Genomic DNA, 18956 nt, shown 5'->3' with positions numbered 1-18956 from the left:
TTATAATTTGAACATTCCGACAATTTCATTTGTTTTCTTAGAGGCAGGGAAACCCCCCTTAGTTTGAGGGACAGGCACATTCTACCAACCCTTTTTATACAAAAAAGGTTTCTGACTACGAACATGCCACTGTTGTGTCAGAGTCTTACTTCTGACCCCTCACAGGGTACAGAGTTGGAGAGGGGGACAGAGAATCGGAGGGGGGGGACAGAGAATCAGAGGAGGGGGGGAGAAGGTCACTGTTGCTGAGTCTCTGTGACGGAGGGCTCACAATGATAAAGCTTGTAGTGGTGACGTCTCAAAATGGCACATTCTCAGAGTGGCAAGTCCTCACAGTGGTGGGTCTTCAGAGAAAACCGTGTAATGGTGGAACCTCACAGTGTTGAACGCCTCACCGTGGCAGGAGGCTCAAGGTGCCAGACATTTATACTGTCAAGGCCCAATGATGGCAATGGGTTCACAGTGGCAAAAGACTCTCTGTAGTGGATGCCTCGCAGTTGCAAAGTCTATTGGTTGGGGGTAACCTCAGAATTCACAATGGCAAAGTACTAAGCAGCAAAGTTCAGGGTGGCACGATTAAAAGTGAAGAAAAAAAAAAGAAGAACAGCACCCCACCCAGTGGCAAAATCTAAAAGCAACAAAAGCGGCAAAGCCTCAAAGGGGCAAAAATGCTAAAGCAGCTAAATTCAAAGTGGCAAGACTTTACAGTGTGTGATGAATTAGGACAATTCATCATTTCTTCCCAGGAGGAACAACTCCCTTTGAGACTACAGAAGTGAGCCTGCTAAGCAAAACCCTCCCTAGTCATCAGGGTAAGCAGGACCTCACTGGGAGTGATTCCCCTCTAGGGGACAAGGACTCCCGTTACTAAAAGGAAATGCCTATAAAAATACCTATGAAGAATACTCTTTCCTCATATATGGGTATAGAAGAGACTGAGGTCTCTTCTGTGTTGCATCCACTAAATACCGACATTGCTTTTACATCCATGACTCAAGGGGCAATATTGACATTGCCTTGAACTCGACAACTGACTATTCTTGCCGCCATACTTCAAAACAGGCGTGTTGCTTTAAAAAGGGACAGGGAACCTTCAACAGAGGAGGAAGAATCCTACGCAGAGGTGAGCCTCCGACGTAACGATGCTCTGGAGGAGCGGAGCCACGCTACACTGCTGAGCCAGCAGTAGCGTGGAGATATACAGAGAGAAGGCAGAGACATCGGAAGCAGACACCAATAAGGGCGATACAACAAAGTAAGAGACAGGGACCGTCTTACCTCGTGGTGTGACCATGCTGCAACCCTGGTGCGTCTGGGACATGGGAAACTGTCAAGGCCAGGACAGAATTGAGGAACAAATCCTCCCATTAGAACACGAGAGCCACAGAGACTGCTTAATCGTGCAGAAGCAGAGAAGGGACAGGAACGGAAGGACCGTTTTAGCTGGTGGCTGACCATGACTTACATGCCAGCAACACTGTGTAGAAGGCCAAACGATAACATCCCTGTTAGAACGCCATCCCACTGGCGAACACTCGAAGGCATAGAAGGCTCCAGGTTTGCCCAGGTTGGAGGGAGGTCAATGATAACCAATAAAGAGAATGAAGCTGACAAGGAGGGTTAAAGGAGTCCTAGAAACTAGAGTATTGAATCTTGGCAAGAAGCGCACATACTCAACCAGCGAGGTTACAGAATCTTGAAAGCAAGAAGGTCCTGGACAGTCCTTGAGAAATAAGGGGCATTGGTACAATCATAAGAAGGGAACCTGAAGGATTCAATCAACCTGTTCAAGATACAAAACCATTAGCGATCAACTGGTCATGGAAAAGAAAGAAGTGAGCATTCCTCCATGCAAAGAAGTTGACACATTTGATTGATAGAGACGGGCCAAGGCGGTGGCAAATGAATAAAGACATTCCTCCATGAAACAAAATGGAGACAGTTCATTTATTTTGGGCCTTACAAGCCTAATGGAGGAGGCTAACAGGAGAGCTGAGAACGTTTGTTTTCTGAACTAGTTCTATGAACTAAAACCATCTACAGAAAGAGATCCAAAGGACAATTGGCAGGACAAAGTCTAAGCTGAGAGGCTATTGTTTTGGCCTATATTTGTATCTTGTTTTTTCCACAGTGGTAGGGCCAGATAGCAATTCGGTTTGGGTGGAGGGCCATCTTTTTATTTTGATAGACGAGCACCCTTAGCTTAGTTTTGTAGGTAGGGAAAATCCCCATTACCAGTGGGGATAGATAGGCCTTTTCTTTTTAATTTAATTATCACCCTTGAAACAGTCATCCTTGAGTCCAACCTCCTTCATCTGGTTTGCCACAAGTGGCAAAACTTCAGTTGCAAATTTCTAAAGGAGCAAAATTAAAAATCGAGAATTTATAGTGGAAACATTTTAAAAGTCAGAATATTGTGACATCCCTTACCTTCTTCTCTGTAGTCCCCTGGGCTGGGAGCCAGGCAAACCGGGAATTGCCCTTATCCTCTGGCATTCAGCCGCTGTCCGGGCCAGGCTGCCCTGGGAGGGTCCAAGAAGAATGCTGTTCTGGGCCTCGTGATGCTGCCCAGCAGCACCAATTCGGGTCTGGGGAAGGCAGGCTGGGGGAGATTTGGGAGGTGAAGGAGATGGGAGGTCAGAACTTAAGGGTTTGGAGGCTCTGGGAAACAAGTTAGGCCTAAGGCTTTAAATTACCTGGGGTGGGATCTGGTGGTCCTTCCTCTCAAAGTCACGGTAAGCAAAGTGGGGAAGTATGGAGTATTCCGAGAGTGGGGAAAGAGACCGAGACAAGCTCAGGTGTGGGGAGAAAGCCAACCAACCCCAAAGTTGGGAGAGAGAAGGAGAGCAGCCCCGGATGTGGGGAGAGAGAGATTTGAGAGAGAGACAGAAAGACACCTCTGGAGCCCGGGACGACACTCCCGAAGTACATAAACGGCACACTTGGGACTGTTCACATAGGCAAGGGACTATGCAAAAAAAAAAAGCCAGCAGGCACAAAATATTCGGGCAATGACCTAAATAATGTCTTGGCGGTTTTTTCTTCTCCTTTTCACCCCTAAAGTGCCAAGGACGAGCCATCTCGTCCTTGAAATTACCTCAGTGTTGCCAAGGACTAGATAGCTTGTCCTTTTTGGCACTTTGTTTGTAGGGATCGCACAAAACTGAAATCCAACCCCTGGGCTATGTGAGGGGGAGCTTCCTCATGGTCCGGGGGCTGGATTTCCTCCAGTGTCACATCGGCGTGCGTAATGCATGCCGACATGAAACAAAGGAATTTTCACAGCAGCAGCGAAAATGAAAGGTAAGTTAGATTTGCGTGGGGGTGGGGGCCACTAGACCACCAGGAATTTTGCTACAATGAAAGTGGGTGGCCCACCTGCACCCAAGGAAGGGGCCAAAAAAGAAATAAACTTAATAAATTTAGATTTGGTTGGGGGGCACCCTAAACCACCAGTGACATATATAATGAAAAGGGGGTGGCCCTGCCCCCCACCCCAAATGGATGGGGGGGGCTCTCATGTAGCCCTCCCTGGGGGCAGATTGCAAACTGCTCCTAGGAAGGGGCAAATGTGTTTTAAATGGGGGGGGGGGATGAGGGTCAGTAACCCACCAGCGATGGCTTGAAAGGGAGGCCGTGATCGGAGAGTAGTAGTTATGATTTGTTTTTGCCGGGGTGACCATAGGTAACAAATGTTTTTTGTTTTGTTTACAGTTTTTTCTACACAAGCAGTTGCAACGTTATGAGAGGAGACATCACCCCCGCCCATCCTGGAGAGCTGGCTGGGCTGCGTTACAGAATTTCCCCCTTGGGAGGGAAGGGAACCCTGCCAGGGACTCCTTGGCGCTGCTGCTGTGCTTGGGGTCGGTACACCCAAATGGGAAATGGATGCCCATGGCCAGATCACCTCCAACCGTCCTGGAGTTCTTGCTATCCTGTGTTCCAGCTTTTCACCACCAGGGAGTCCCGGCAGTGTGTCAATACCTCCCCGAAGGGAAAAGCTGTAACGTAACCCAGCTAGAACTCTAGGATGGTTGGAGGTGATGTACCAGCCTTGGACATCCATTTACCATCCCCAAGCACAGCTGCAGCTCCAGGGACCCCCCCGGCAGGGTCCCCTTCCCTCCCCCAAGGGAACTTCTGTTACACAGCCCAGCCAGCTCTCCAGGATGGTCAAGGGCCATGCCCCTGGCCTTGGGCAGGTGTCCCCCATGTGGTTTCACCATCCCCAAGCCCAGCATCGGTTCCAAGGAGCCCTAGCAGGGTCCCCAACCTTTCCCGGATGCAGAAGCTGTAACGCAGGCCAGCCAGAGCTCCAGGAAAGTTGGGGGTAATGTCCCTGGCCTTGGGCGACTGTCTTCCATGTGATTTGACCATCTCCAAGCCCAGCAGGGAGTGCAGGGAGTCCTGGCAGCGTTCCCAACCTTTGCTGGAGGGAGAAGCTGTAACGCAGGCCAGCCGGAGCTTCGGGGTAGTCACAGGTGATGTCCTTGGCCTTGGTCCAGGATTCCGAGACCGGTAATAGTCACCGCGTAGCCACAGAAATTTAAAAGAAAGGACCCGATAACGTAAGAAAACATGCAGCCATATTTGTTTGGCTGAGAGACATCACGAAGGATGCCATAACGCGACAAGTGTAAATGAAAACGATTTAGAATGCTGCATCACAGATGTTATGAAATAAGCAAAAACAGAAATCCATCAAATGCCACAAACGCAGTAGTATTTGAGTGTGCACATTAACATCAACTTTAAAGCAAAAAAACCATAACAAAGTGCTACAATACGCATGATTAGCAGGAAACTCAGTGTGTCAGCACTTTCCTAACAACGTTTCTTTTGATTCAACCCTTGAACAATAAACTGTCAACAGGAAACAATGTAGTTAAAGCCACGGCCACACAAACTGAAGATAGGTTGTGTGGCTACTGTTTGCCTGCCTCTCACAAAATGGCTGGTAACCATATCAAAATATGTTTTGTTTTGGTTTCCACTCAACCTGTTCTTGAAAGCCTGGAAAATGGCGAATTCAGCACAGCAAACTATTTGTTCTTAGCTCTTACAAGGAAAAAACCACAAGCTTCTTTGTACATCATTTCATTGGCATTTTCTGGAGAGAAAAAAATCCTTTTTTTGGTTATTTTTGGTTATTTTCCCTCACCCCCCCTGTAGCAAACTAGGATTCCTTGGTCGCGGTATGACCGCTTAAATGTGGGAAAAAAAGGGGCCAAATTTGGCTGAGATATCGCTTGTAACAAGAAAGTTTCAAGGGATTGAATGGCGACATACCGACATCACCAATAAAGCCCTTAACAATATTGTCTAATGACTATATTTCTATTTAGGTATCTTGACAAGCACTTCTTTTGACTTTCTTCTATATACAGTAAGGATTAGTAACACAGCCTTACGAAAAGACTAGGTCGTCTATATTTGAATAGAGAATAAAACTTGTGAAAATCATGCCTCCTGTTGTGTTTGTGTTCTAGCTCACACAGGTATTAGTTATCACATTAATAACGACGCCAGGACACCACGTAACTCTTTCTTCATTTAATGTCTGGCTCCAACTGACTACCCAGAGCCTCCCCACATCCCAAGTTCCACCAATTGCATTCTACATTCTCTTACACTACAACAGCCCCCCTTACTTATTTAAGTTCATATGCCTATTAAGTCCATATCTATATTTGCTCAATCAAGCGTGAAGGTTTGCGGAGGGCTCTGGGGCGGACCATGCACAGATGATGTTCCCTGAGAATCCAGACCCTGTAAATGCAACAGCGAGGAATGCCCAGAATTTCCAGGAGTACTAACACCTGGGGTACTAACACACAGCTCTTCTTCATTCTCACCCTGTGATTCTTCATCTATAGTCTTTGGGTCTTTATTTGCTGAGTCACTGTAATTTGTTAGTATCTTTACTTTTATCTTCAGTTTGTGTGGCCGTGGCTTTAACTACTTTGTTTCATGTTGACACGGTTTATTGTTCAAGGGTTGAATCAAAAGAAACGTTGTGTTAGGAAAGTGCTGACACGCCGCATTTCCTGCTAATCATGCGTATTGTAGCACTTTGTTATGGTTTCTTTGCTTGAAAGTTGATGTTAATGTGCACACTCAAATACTACTGCGTTTGTGGAATTTGATGGATTTCTGTTTTTGCTTATTTCATAAGATCTGTGATGCAGCATTCTAAATCGTTTTCATTTACACTTGTCGCGTTGTTATGGCAACCTTCGTGATTTCTCTCAGCCAAACAAATATGGCTGCATGTTTTCTTACGTTATCAGGTCCTTTCCTTTAAATTTCTGGGGCTACGCGGTGACTATTACCGGTCTCCGAATCCTGGACCTTGCGCTCTAGTAAGTGTCGCAGCCTCAGATCTTTTAAAAAAATTCCTTTCTTGAACGGCAGCTTGCCACCTTTGTTCACAGTTGAATATACATGCATCACTGTAAACTGTACTAAGAATACTGCGGAACATCCTTCTAATCTTTGGGATTTTGAATGTACATACGAGTTCTGCTGCAGCTTTTACCGTTTCCACGATTTCTGCTTTCCTTTCTCAGCAGCCTTTACGCGTTTTTCTTTTCAGTTTCCTTTTCCTGTATCTTGTGCTGAATCACGACCCCCTCCTCATGTTGCTCGTTTGTCCTCAGTCTGGTTTCTGCTTCAGTTTCCTCCACCTCTGCCGTCGCGTCAGCCACCTCCACAGAATGTGCCTTCACCAGCCTCCTCTGCAGGCCGCCAATATCTCTGGACCTTTTTAGTTGGTATTGTGGGTCATTTGTCTCCTTGTCGCCAAATGTTGTGTTCTAGCTCAAACATGTATTAATTATCACATTAATACCGACGTCCGGACACCACGTAGCTCTTTCTTCATTTAATGTCTAACTCCAGCTGACTACCCAGAGCCTCCCCACATTCCAAGTTCCACCAGCTGCATTCTACAGTCCCTTCCACCACAACACCTCCTTGTCAGTCTCCTGATTCTGACCGAACAACTACGTGAGCTGGCTTTGCCCATAGACTATTCTAATATAGTAAAATACAAGGAGCAATTCAATGTAGTTTTGGGTTAAATCTTATAATCAAGACTTTCTTTGAAAACCCTTTTCTAAACTGTTGTGCTGACTTGATAAGCACAGGGCATAGCCCCAAACCTTGAGGTTAGGCATGGCCATTGCAGCTGCACTAAAGATGTGAACTGGTAAGGGAGGGGCTGGTGATTGTCCCACAACAGATCTGCGTAAAGATTCAACTAGCAGACTCAGAGCAGCTCCTGGGTGGCAAGTCACTCAGGAAGTAGTACAAAATATGTTGCACATCCAACGACCACACTGGATGCAAAAGTTTTGGTTCATTTGATCTAACAAGTTTTGCATTTAAAGGTCTTCTAAATCTGTCCTAATGCTCCTTTAAACACATTCCCAATCACACAGCTTTAGGGGCACTTAGAAATGTTTATATGGCAACAGTTTGCCTGGAGAATCAAACGTAACTGCTAGTAGCTTTTGGTGTCAATACAACCCAGCTTATCTAGTCTACCAGCAAGAAGTAAACCGTTACCATCAAAACTGTTTAAGCCTCCCCAGCAATCCTGAGACATGCGATGTAGAATAAATGAGATCAGTCTCTGTAATAGCATTTCCCTATGTATGGCATTGCATTTATTTGGGGGCCCACAAGCCATCACTAGAATTAAATAAGGCAGTTGGAGTCTTACTCCGCTGAGGAGCATTATTACCTTTTTCAGTCCAGCTGCCCCATTTTCTTTGTACAGAGTGAAATTGGGGATTGACTCATTAATAGTGGGGCCTCATCACACCAACATCTACTCTCCTTAACACTGTTTTATGCCACACATTTTTACAAAATAAACCTCTCCAAAGGCACATCCTTATATTTTTGGGTACTTGCATCTAGGTAAATTGTTCATGTTAATTTGATTGGCATGTTAGTAACATTTTGAGAAGCAGAGAATTAAAAGGTCAATTCTACAAAGTAATTAAATATATGAATACATAGTCCTATGGTGTAAAAAGGAAAAGTAACTAACCTGCAACTGGACACTGTTATTGTGAAGGCCTTCAACAATGGGAGAGAATCGATCAATGTTTCTCTCTTCAGCTGCTGTGGTAATCGCTTCCAATACTTTCTCCAATCTAAAAACAATAATAATAATCAAAACTATGGGACTTCAACTAGAGAAGGGCATGACAAGTTTACAGAATAACATATTAAAAGAAATGTACATTAACAAGGGGCTTAAATCATCTACAGAACATTCAGTTGGAAATAGAGGGAGTGCTGTGGCAGTAGGGATGTCTCAGATGGTTGAGTAGATGGGGTGAAAGGATCTGGCAAGAAAGAGGTCTGAGGCTTCAAATGGGTCTTGTTTGTAGATTTGGCTGGTACAAAACAAAATATGTGCTCGATTTAGGTTTTGAGGGCAGGAAGAGATCGCAGGGCGCTCCGTCTGCGTAAAATCAGGCTGGGCTGCGTGTTGGCTACAAGCCTTTTCTCACTCAGCGAATGAGTAACAGTTGCATGTTTGGGGTGATGCAGATGTGCCTGAATTGCAATAGCCAACCTTTTATTTGCGGACAATGCCATAATCTTAGCAAGAATAAAGACTTTCCATAATAACTTACAAGAAAGTCTTAATTCTATTAAAGACATGGAGGCGAGCATTATGCTTCTCTCTCTTATTAAACATGCAAAAGAAAGCCTAGCAGCAGGTATTTTATGTACCTGACTGCGAGCAAAGAGTATGTAAGACAAAAGGTGTACCAAAATATCCATAAAATATCAACAAAACTTCTTCATAAATGTCTCTGAAAGCAACAAAAAACTCAATTTCCCAGGAGGCCTGATTAGAGTTCATAACAGGTCACCAACATGTGACACCAGTCCACCAATAGGCATACAGCTGCCTTTCCAAATAGTCCTGAACATGATGTAACTTCCTCTTTCGAGGCTGCGAACTTGGCTGCCCATACACCATCAAAATTAAACTGAAACTTAAGGGTGTCTGTGGCATGAGAATCCGAGCTGATCGGAGGTCAAGCAGACTTGTCTGTAGCCACTGTGAAGCAAAAGAAAAAATAACCAAGGTTACTTGATGCGTATGACAACCCTAGTCACCCTATGCGAGGGGGGGTGGGAGAGAAATCAGTGTGTTATTCTGGAGATACACAGTCTGCAGAATGGCAATTACCCCCCGAAACAATGCTAACTACGACTGCTCTCAAGCTTGTCTTGCGCTGCCATTTCTCTCGCTGGGAGGGATAATGCTTGCCTCTGTGACTTTAATAGAATTAAGACTTTCTTGTAAGTTATTATGGAAAATCTTTATTTTTTGTCAAGACCGGAGGCTCACATTATGCTAGTTTAAAGCTTAATTACCCCAATCGATGCAGGTGGTTATACCGGTTTCAGGTAGAATTGCTTGAAGATTGACTCAACTGCCCAATCAGTCATTCTCATGATGTCCTCTAGACGGACTCCGACCTGAAAGGCTTTGGAAGCCATGGCTCCTCTCACGGAGTGGGCGCCAAAGTGATCGGCATCTATTCCTGATTGTGACAGTGTCCAAGGCACCCAGCGTGCCAATGTTGGAGCAGAAACCGCTCTGTGGGGTTTGGGCAGTGCCATTAATAGCTGTCCGTTAGGAGAGGTTCTAAGAGGCGCAGTTAACTCTTCATAGACCTTTAAGCACTTGACCAAGCAGAGTTTGGGTTGCTCTCTGAGGGCGGGGTAAGAAATTACCATGGAGTTGCATTTTGACCTTCTGGATATGTGGAACACTATGCCATCGGGAGAAAAGGTCCTACCTGCTAGATCGAGAGCTCTGACATCCGAGACTCTCCTGCAGGAGACCAAGCAGAGCAATGTCGTCAGCTTGCCTGAAAGTGCCCTACGGGATAACTCTGTTATGAGGCCAGGAAAGAAAAAGATTAAGTACCTTATTCACATCCCAAAGCTTGTCATAACGGGACGGTGGTGGTACCGTAAGCCAAATACCCTTGAGTAATCTGCAAACAAGGTGATGCTCTCCTGCTGGGACCCCTTCAACGAGGTTGTGGCCCGCAGAAATTGCCGAGCGGTAAGCATTGACTGTGCTATGGGCGAGACCTCTCTAGACTAAAGAGGCTAGGAAATTTAGAATTTCTTCTATAGGAGCTGAAACCTGATGAAGGTCTCGCCCCTGGCACCAGCTGGTCCAGGCGCTCCAGGAGTTGGATTATCTCTTGAGGGTAGCCAGAGCCCAGCTCTACTCGATTAGACTGATGGCCTTTTGAGACATCCCTGGAACTCTTCATCTTGCCCTGAAATTCTCCAGGCTGCTAGGGTCAGAGACCCCATTGAGGAGAAGCTGGCGACGTTGTCCTACCGGATCCATTAACAGATCTGGAAACTGGGGAAGAAGGATTGGAAAATCCAAGGAAAGTTCCAGAAGAAGTGGCTACCAGGTCTGAGATGTCCAGACTGGGGCTATGAGGACTAGCTCCGAGCGCTCCTGATGTGCCTTCGCCAGGGTCCTCGCAATCATGGTAAATGGGGGAAAGGCATAAAGAACCCCCTCCGTCCAGTGTTGCAGAAAGGCATACGTAGCTGTTGCTACTGGATCCGGTCTCCAGCTGTAAAACTCTCGGAGCCGAGTGTTGAGGCGGGAGGCAAAAAGATCCCTGGACATGGAGCCCCATACTTCCTAGAGGAGGAGAAAGAGGTTTCTGTTGAGCTTACAGTCACTGTAATCGGTGGAAGTGCCAGTCCGCCACTACTTTTCTGAGATATTCCGCTGTGACGGAGATCTGGTGTTCCAGACAGAAGTGCCAAAAGTCTTTGGCTAGCTCTGCTAGAGGTCTTGATTTGGTGCCACCTAGGTGATTGATGTATTTTACCGCTGAAATGTTGTCCATCTTCAGCAAAATACAGCAACTCACTCTGTCTCTAGCAAAGGCGTGCACTGCAAAAAAGCCTACCAGAAGCTTGAAGCAGTTTATATGCATTCCAGCTCCTGAGGTGACCAGGTCCCTCGGTGGCAACTGTGCCGCATCTTGCATCCCAACCAGAGCGACTGGCGTCTGTCTCGATGACAATATCTGGGGTGGACCCGAAGATAGCTCTGCCGTTCCAGGCTTCCATATGCGACAGCCACCATATGAGTTGCGTTTTCACCTGGGGCGAGAGAGTGTCAGACGCTGAGAGTAGGACAGGCTGCGCCGGAGGTGCTGTCCTTTCAGTCTCTGCAGTTCTTGATAGTAAAGATGACCTGAAAATATTGCTTGAATGGAGGATGATAGGAGACCTATCACTCTAGCTAAATCTCAGAGAGATGACGTTCCTCTGCAGAAGTATGAGAATTTCCCGACGGGTAGAATGAATCTTGGCCACGGGGAGACAGAGCTGCGAAGTCTGCGTATCCACTACGAAGCCTAGAAATTCTAGGTTCCTGGAGGGACACCGAATCGATTTCTCCCAATTTATGATGAAGCCGAGGCTGTGTAACAGATCTATGGCGAGTTTGGCCTGCTGTTCTACCAAGGCCTGAGACTGAGTCATGAAAATTATGTCGTCCAGGTAGATTATTAATCTGACCCCTTGCTCTCTTAGATGCGCTACCACAGGCCATAGGAGCTTGGTGAACGCCCAACGTGCCGAGAAGAGCCCGAAAGGCAAGCTTGTGCACTTCCCAGTCCTGCTCCTTCCAGGAGATTCTCAGATAATTCACGTGAGACTGGTGTATGGGCACTGCGAGGTAAGCGTCCTTGAGATCCAGGCGAATGCGCCAGTCGCCTGGTCTCAGGATGTCTCTTAGCATGTGTATCCCCCTCCATCTTGAAATGGCGTTAGATTATGAAATCGTTCAGAGTTTTGAGGTTGATCACTGGGCGTACCTTCTGTTTTCTGCAAACCAAGAACATGGAGCTGAAGGAAGCGCCCTGGCTCAAGCGAGGGCGAATTGCCTGTTTCTGATGTAGACTGAGGAATTTGCTGTCTAGCGCTGCTATGTCCGCTTTGGACATTATTATCAGAGTGGGCCGGCACGCTTGAAAGGGTTGAGCAAAGAATTCTAGGCGCAAGCCTCGAGCTGCGTCCCTGACCGAGGTGCCCCCAAATAAGGAATCCCATGCATGCGCAAAGAGAGCTAATCTCCCTCCTATGGGTGTTTGCGGCGCTGGTGCCGTTATGGGTACACTGACCTGTTCGCCTGGATATCTAGCAGCTCTCCTCCAGCCACAACCTCTGCCTCGCCCTCTTGAAGGGACGAAGGTATCCGAGCGGTTTTGCCAGGCATAGCGCTGGGCCCTTGACTGTTAAGGTTTTCTATCAAGAGAGTACCGGCCAGAGGAGCAGCGCATACCTCGCCTTGTCCAATGTGGTGAAGGTGCCAACGAATTTAGGCATTTCTTTCATAAATGGGTCCCCGAATAGCAAACCCTGAGCAGCTGCCGTGGATTCAGTGTCTGCTACTTCACCCAGCTTGTAATCAATTTTTTGTAGGATGCCCTTCTGGCATTTGGTGGAGATGGTACAGCTGGCGTTCCCCAGCAAACAAAGTACCCTGCTGGATCCAACCTGAAAGGATTACAGGGTCGATGGTGTTGCCTGTCTCAATAGCGGCTTCTGTGAGGGCCATCATTTTTGCAAGGGGACCAGTAATGTCCAGGACCCCGTCCTGGCAGGATCTCCAGGGACAGTCAATGCCTTTCCTTGGATCTTTAGTATTCTTCCCTAGGAAGGTGATCATTTTGGAGTCTAATTCCGGGGTCAGAGGCATTTTCCCTGGTATCGGTATCTCTGGGCGAGGGCATTCTGCCCAGAGTCTCGCTCTAACTCCTTATCCAGGGGCATATGCAGCCTGGCTTTGATGTATTCCGTTGTTCTTGACGACTGTTTCCAGTCCGTAGCTCTGGCATGTACCAAGTTCTCCGGCGTAAACGGGGAATGATTACCGAGTGCCTCATGGAGGATGGGGGCTGCCGCAATCTCTGAGGTGGAGGGTCTTGACCCTATAGTTTGATCATCCTCGTCCGAGGAGATGGGGGTCTCGTAGTTATCATAACCCCCTCTGTCCTGCTCGTCGTCAGTGTCCTGTGGATATCCCTCCAGGCTCGAGGGTCTGACACCCTTATTGTCTTCCTCGGGGTGAGAGGGTCCATCATGGGAAGGGGCTTCCTTCTGGGTCAAAAAGGCTTTTTTCAACCTGGAGAAGGAGTCTGAAATAGCAGCAGTGGCTTGCTCCGGCTGGCTCGAGGAAGTCTTTACTCTTACGAGCCAGAGTACATCCCCCATCAGAAAGGTGCTTTCTCTTCCGAGTCTTCTTCCTCCTTACCGGGGGAGTCGGTTGCAAGTGCTCTTCCATACTGTCCAGGCGCTGCTGAATGGGCAAGAGCATTTCAGTAACAGCCCTCTTAATGCTGGTCTCCACAGAAGATCCCAGCACCTTCTTGAAGCTGTGTGCCATAGCCACCTCATCAATTTGGTAGTTATCCTCCTCATACTCTGACCATTCTTGGTCTGCTTGTGGGCAGTACTGAGCTGCCATAATGTAAATATTTTCAAATGCACCTTTGTTTTTTTTTGGTTTTTTTGTCGGTTAAATAGACCACCTTCTCTCATGCCCACCTTAATACACTGAAGAGGGGGTATGTGCAGGCACTGTTTACCTTCCCTTTTTGACTGATCTTCCTTCGTCAGTCTTTATTTTTTTAAAAAAACTAAGTATGTAGATAATATGTAGGAATTCTTCAGAAATATGCCCCCATATGCTGTAGTAAACATTGCTGGCACCGGCGTTCGCAAATCCGTTAGAGAAAACCAACGGAAATACGTGGCGCGAGAGCCAGCAGTGGAAAAAAGGACAGAGATGCGCAGAGCTCCCTCTGGTGGCCACGGGATTTATCACGGCCACGGGAAGCTCCGCACAGCCTCCCCGAGCCTCAGAAAGATGGCCAGGGCCGGGGAGGACGAATGGAAGGTCCGCGAAGGTGGAACCTTCCAAAATAAACCAAAATTAACTGTGCGAATAAGTGCACAGGATTCAGGTCTCCCTGAACGTTGTCCGACGCCAGCAGGAAGAGGCTGGCGTCGGAGAGGAGCACAACGGAGGGAGAAAGAGGACGCCCCAAGGGTTCCTCAAAGAAGGCGAAATAAATATCAAAATATTATACGCACACAAAGCGCAGCAAATTTCCTAAGACAGTGAACACTTCAAGCACAAATATATATTAAGAAAAATATACTTCAAGTAGTTATTATATGGAACAAGTTACTTACCCGTAACTGTTGTTCTCCAGCATGGGTCTGGCATGGATTCACATGCTCATGAATATTTCCCGTCGTCACTTATCTCAGGTGCCCTCTACCTAAGCCCCTCCTCAGGCATCCATCTTCAGATTTGGTAGCATGTAAAGTGGCAGTAGGACCAAGAGAAGAGCCGCATAGGGGTAGGCGGGAGGGTACGCATGTAAATCCATGCCAGACCCATGCTGGAGAACAAATTACAGGTAAGTAAATTGTTCCTTCTCCAGCATGGGGTCTGGCATGGATTCATATGCTCATGAATACAAGAATACATAGAAGTACTGTTAGGAAAGATTTCATATGTGTATGCAATTTTCCCTCCATGTGTCCACCCCCAAACTTTTTGCTGCTGTTTAGACACCATTGACTGACTGCCAGAGAAGCAGAGCCTTCAGCTGCACTCCTCTGGGCTTTCGCTCACTTTTTATGGGGAAACTGGCATGCCCTTAAAACAGTCAGTACTGGGAGACTTTGTTTCCCTTAGTCCTTTTCTCATGTTGCAACTTTTGTGCAACATGTAACAAGTGTGCAATGTATCTTACCATACAGCACACTTGGGTCTATAGTCATTTCAAAAGGCCCTAGATACTCTCGCTGGACTTCTTATAAACTGTGCAGATGTGTCATGGACAGGACTGGTGGCAGCTATCGTTGCATTATTTTTAACCCTTTCCTGCCATGTTAACCGCATTAACCGTGTTTGGCATGAATAGGTGGCCTGGCTCCAAAATGGCCCTGCCATGAGGTTCTTCGTCCTGTCCTTTGGCCATCTTGCCCCTTCACCTTCCCCAGGTCGAGACTGTCGACCCGGGCCAGTCCTTATTTAGGCATGCATTTTCGTGCGATTCCAAATGCTTTCGCAGACTTCTGCATGCCTTGTGTGTGTGCCTCCAGGATGTGGGCTGGGATGTTTGGTCCCAATACACATCCTGGGTGCCAGAGAGTCTGGAGTGTCCTAAATGCCTGAGACCACCGTGGTCTGTGATTGGTCCACGTATGGAGTGAGTGTTTGTGAGCAGATCTCCGTTTTGGCGCAAAGGGAACTTTGGATAAGAGGAGGCTAGAAACACCACTACCACATCGCTCTCCTGAGTTCTCAGTGAACAAAGGATAGGATTCAAGTATCCTGCAACTACGAAGCTGAGTCGACGAACCGCTGGTCACCCGCTGGAAGGCTTGGCACCCTGAGCCCGTTGTCGTCCCGTGGGACCCCTCTGCATCTGGTCGTCCTAGGTGGTCTGCGAAGACGCTTCGACCCATTGGAATAGTGGGACCAACTATTCTCAGCACCTTCACCAAAACCTGCAAGTAAGCTTTCTCGGAAGTGTCCCTAGGCCAACCAGTGGGCTGACCAGCTTACGCAGGACGTTTGGTCTGTCTCCGCCGTCGTTTCGAGGAGGCCCTCAAACTTGGTATACTGCTAGCTGTGTCCACGGCACCCTCACACCGAATTTCGTACACTTGGCATTCCCATGTCTGAAGTGAGACTAGTGCGCCTGGACCGGAGTAAACGCGGTTACTGTGTTGCCCTGTTGCGGCAACGTCCATTGCAAGTCTGCTGCATTTGTGACCCTCTTGCCTCTGAAGCCTGCTGCAGTGAAACTGGGGAGATTCATCCACCCGGAGCGGAGAAATCGCCACTGTCCCGTTTGGGAATCCTCGCTGGATCTCAGGAACTAAAAGGTGCCAAGACGTCCTTTTTGCCGCCTTCGAACCTGCTACCGAATTGGACTAACCTGCCGAAGTTTGGGTCTCCTTGCCTCAGGGACTGGTGAGTAGGAGTAGGGGCCCCTCTCCTGCCCACTACTATTGCGAAATAGCGACTTCATCCCAAACTCTCGAACTGCCTCTGCCTTCAAGTGGAGGTCCTTCTTGAATAGTGGGAACTTATTCTTCATTGTCCTATCCACCTTTCCAAGCTGCTAGAGACCCCTGATGAGACCCTGTTTTGCCTTGCCCATTGGAACAACTGCGTGCGTTGGCATACATGTACTATTGAGCACAAGGCTCCCCTCTTCTTAGGGCTTGGACTGCCTCTTAGGTGAATAACTGATGTTGAATTGGGCCTAAAGATTAACTGCACTGCCCGTTTCCCTCCCCTCTAGGTTGTCAACATATTTCGTGCAGTCATCCCTTTAGACCCCCCGCTGGTCTTGTATATATATTGTATTGAGTGTGATGTATTAGTTTACTTAGCGTTACTGTATTCTTTGCTATGGTCTATGTTACCAAGGCCTCGTAATAAATGTGTCTTTATTTTTAATATAACACCTGTCTGGAGTAATTTGTAAGTGTCCTTGCTCTGTGTGCTCATTGAGGTCCTTCAGTCACCCTCACCCCTCCTGAGACTTAGTCTTGACCGCCTGCCATAGCTACCCTGATTGGTCTGGCTTGTTCAAAGGTTACCCTGTTCCAAGAAACTAGGTTGGCCTTCAGAACCTCTGCCCCTCCTGGACAGAGTTCAGAAATCCTTCTTAACAAGTACACACATGCACAACCATGGGAGGTGGCAAGGCTCAACATTAAGCATTTCAACAACTCAACATTATGCATCTCTTACCTCCTCACCAGGCGCACCTTCAAGCGAACAGGTTGCGCAGCACTGCATGGCCGACCCTGGACTCCTCCCTGGAATTCCGGTTGACGCAGCAGAATCTCGTGAAGGTGTGCGTCGACCTCCACGTAGCAGCCCTGCAGATGTCCAGCAGGGGCACACCAGACGGGAACGCCGTAGTAGCAGCGATCGCTCTGGTTGAATGGGTTCTCAGACGGCCAGGCAACGGTCGGTTTGCCAACCGGTGACAATGGGTGATGCAGCCAGAGAGCCACCTAGCAATGCAAGCCTTGGAGAGGGCCTTCCCTTGGTTCACAGGACCAAAGTTCACAAACAACTGTGATGTCTTCCGAAAGTCCTTCGTTCGGTCCACGTAGAACTTCAGCACTCTAGCCGCATCCAGCGAGTGCAAAGTCCTCTCAGCCGGCGATGGGAAGAGAACGGGTAACACCAAGGGCTCGTTGAGATGGAAGTCCGACGGCACCTTGGGCATGAAGGAGGGGTGCGTCCTCAGCACGACCCTTGTTGCGTGGAAAGTCAAGTACGGAGGCTTACAAGAGAGGGCCTGGATCTGTCCCACTCGTCGCGTGGAGGTGATGGTCACCAGGAACGCCATCATCCACAACAGGAATTTCAGAGGTGCCGAATGCAGGGGCCCGAATGGGGGACCCATGAGCCTAGTCAGCACCACATTGAGCTCCCACGCCGGGGCCTGAGCCTTCACCAGCGGGAACGAGCAGAAAAGTAATTTCATGAACTGCTTAACCAGACGATGGGATCACAGCGACGATCGCTCCGGAGTTCTGGTATAGCAGGAGATAGCCGCAAGATGGATCTTGATGGAGGCGTGCACCTGCCCCGCCTTGGCCAGCGACAGCAAGAACGGCAGCACTTGAGGGGCCGTAATCCGTAGAGGGTTTTATCTTCTGTGCACAGCACCAGAAGGTGAACCTCTCCCATTTATGTCTGTAGCACTTAAGAGTTGAAGAAGCCCTGGCCCGGGCCCTGGCAAGCACCTACTTGCAGTCTGCCGGGGTCTCGTATCCACCAAACACTAGTGCTGCAGGAGCCAGGCCTGCAGGTTCAGAGACGACAGGTCAGGGTGCAGGATCACGGCTCCTTCCCTGCGAGAAGATCTGCGTCCGCCGGAAGCTTGACTGGAGGGGACGCTGACAAGTCCCGAAGGTCCAGGTACCATATCTGCCTCGCCCATGCTGGTGCAACGAGCATCATCCTGCACCGGGACCGTCTGAGTTGACCGATGAGTCGTGGGAGCAATGGTTACGGTGGCAACGCATAGAGAAACGGGCTGTCTCAGGGGAATGAGAACGCATCCCCCATGCTCCCCGGCTGGGGAAACTTGATGGCGAACCTCTGGCACTTGGTGTTCGTCGCTGTCACAAACAGATTGATCTGGGGATTGCCCCATCATTAGAATTAAGTCCACCTGATCCTGCCGAAGTTCCCACTCGTGGCAAGAGCGCAGCTCCCTGCTAAGTGAGTCGGCGACGATGTTCTTCACTCCTGCCAGATGAAGGGTACCAGGAACATCCTTTGAGCGACGGCCCAGTGCCATAGGTCCTGCGCTTCCTTGGAGAGAGCAGGGGATCTGGTGCCCCCTTGCTTCCGAATGTAGAACATTGTTGTGGTGTTGTCGGTGAAGACCCGCACCACCTTGCCCTTGAGGGACGGAAGGAATGACTGGAGGGCCCAAAACACGGCCCGGAGCTCCAGGACGTTGATGTGCAATGACTTCTCAGGGAGCCAAAGGCCTCTTGCATGGAGATTTCCGGTGTGTGCGCCTCATCCCTCCAGGGAGGGGTCCGTTGTCACTGTCTCCTGATGCGCCAGGGCCTGGAAGTCTGTGCCCCCGTTAGATGCGCGTGGACCTCCCACCACAGAATCGCCTGACAATGTCTTGTTGAGGGCGATCCTGTCCTCGAAGCTTCCCTTCGCCTGCATCCATCGGGTGTCTAGGAACTCCTGCAGCGGGCGCATCCGCAGTCGAACGAGGTAGATGCATGATGACATCATGCCGAGCAGGGACTTGGACCTCACCCTGGTAACCTTCATGGCCACCAGCCGGTGT

The 18956-nt window shown here is 48.5% G+C and overlaps 1 protein-coding gene across 7 annotated transcripts in view; it reads right to left on the bottom strand.

The window, feature by feature from the left end:
- The window catches only part of DIAPH3 (diaphanous related formin 3), a 2562783-nt gene that overhangs the window by 1743774 nt on the left and 800053 nt on the right, over positions 1 to 18956 (bottom strand). For all 7 annotated transcript variants that reach the window (XM_069640497.1, XM_069640493.1, XM_069640496.1 and 4 more), the window contains one exon: positions 8060 to 8165. In XM_069640497.1, the coding sequence (XP_069496598.1) occupies positions 8060 to 8165 (106 nt within the window). The remainder of the gene's footprint in view (positions 1 to 8059; positions 8166 to 18956) is intronic.

Source organism: Ambystoma mexicanum, chromosome 7q (assembly GCF_040938575.1).
Source record: "Ambystoma mexicanum isolate Mex_15411 chromosome 7q, UKY_AmexF1_1, whole genome shotgun sequence".
NCBI classification, from domain to species: domain Eukaryota; kingdom Metazoa; phylum Chordata; class Amphibia; order Caudata; family Ambystomatidae; genus Ambystoma; species Ambystoma mexicanum.
This window is presented reverse-complemented; position numbering and strand designations above follow the sequence as displayed.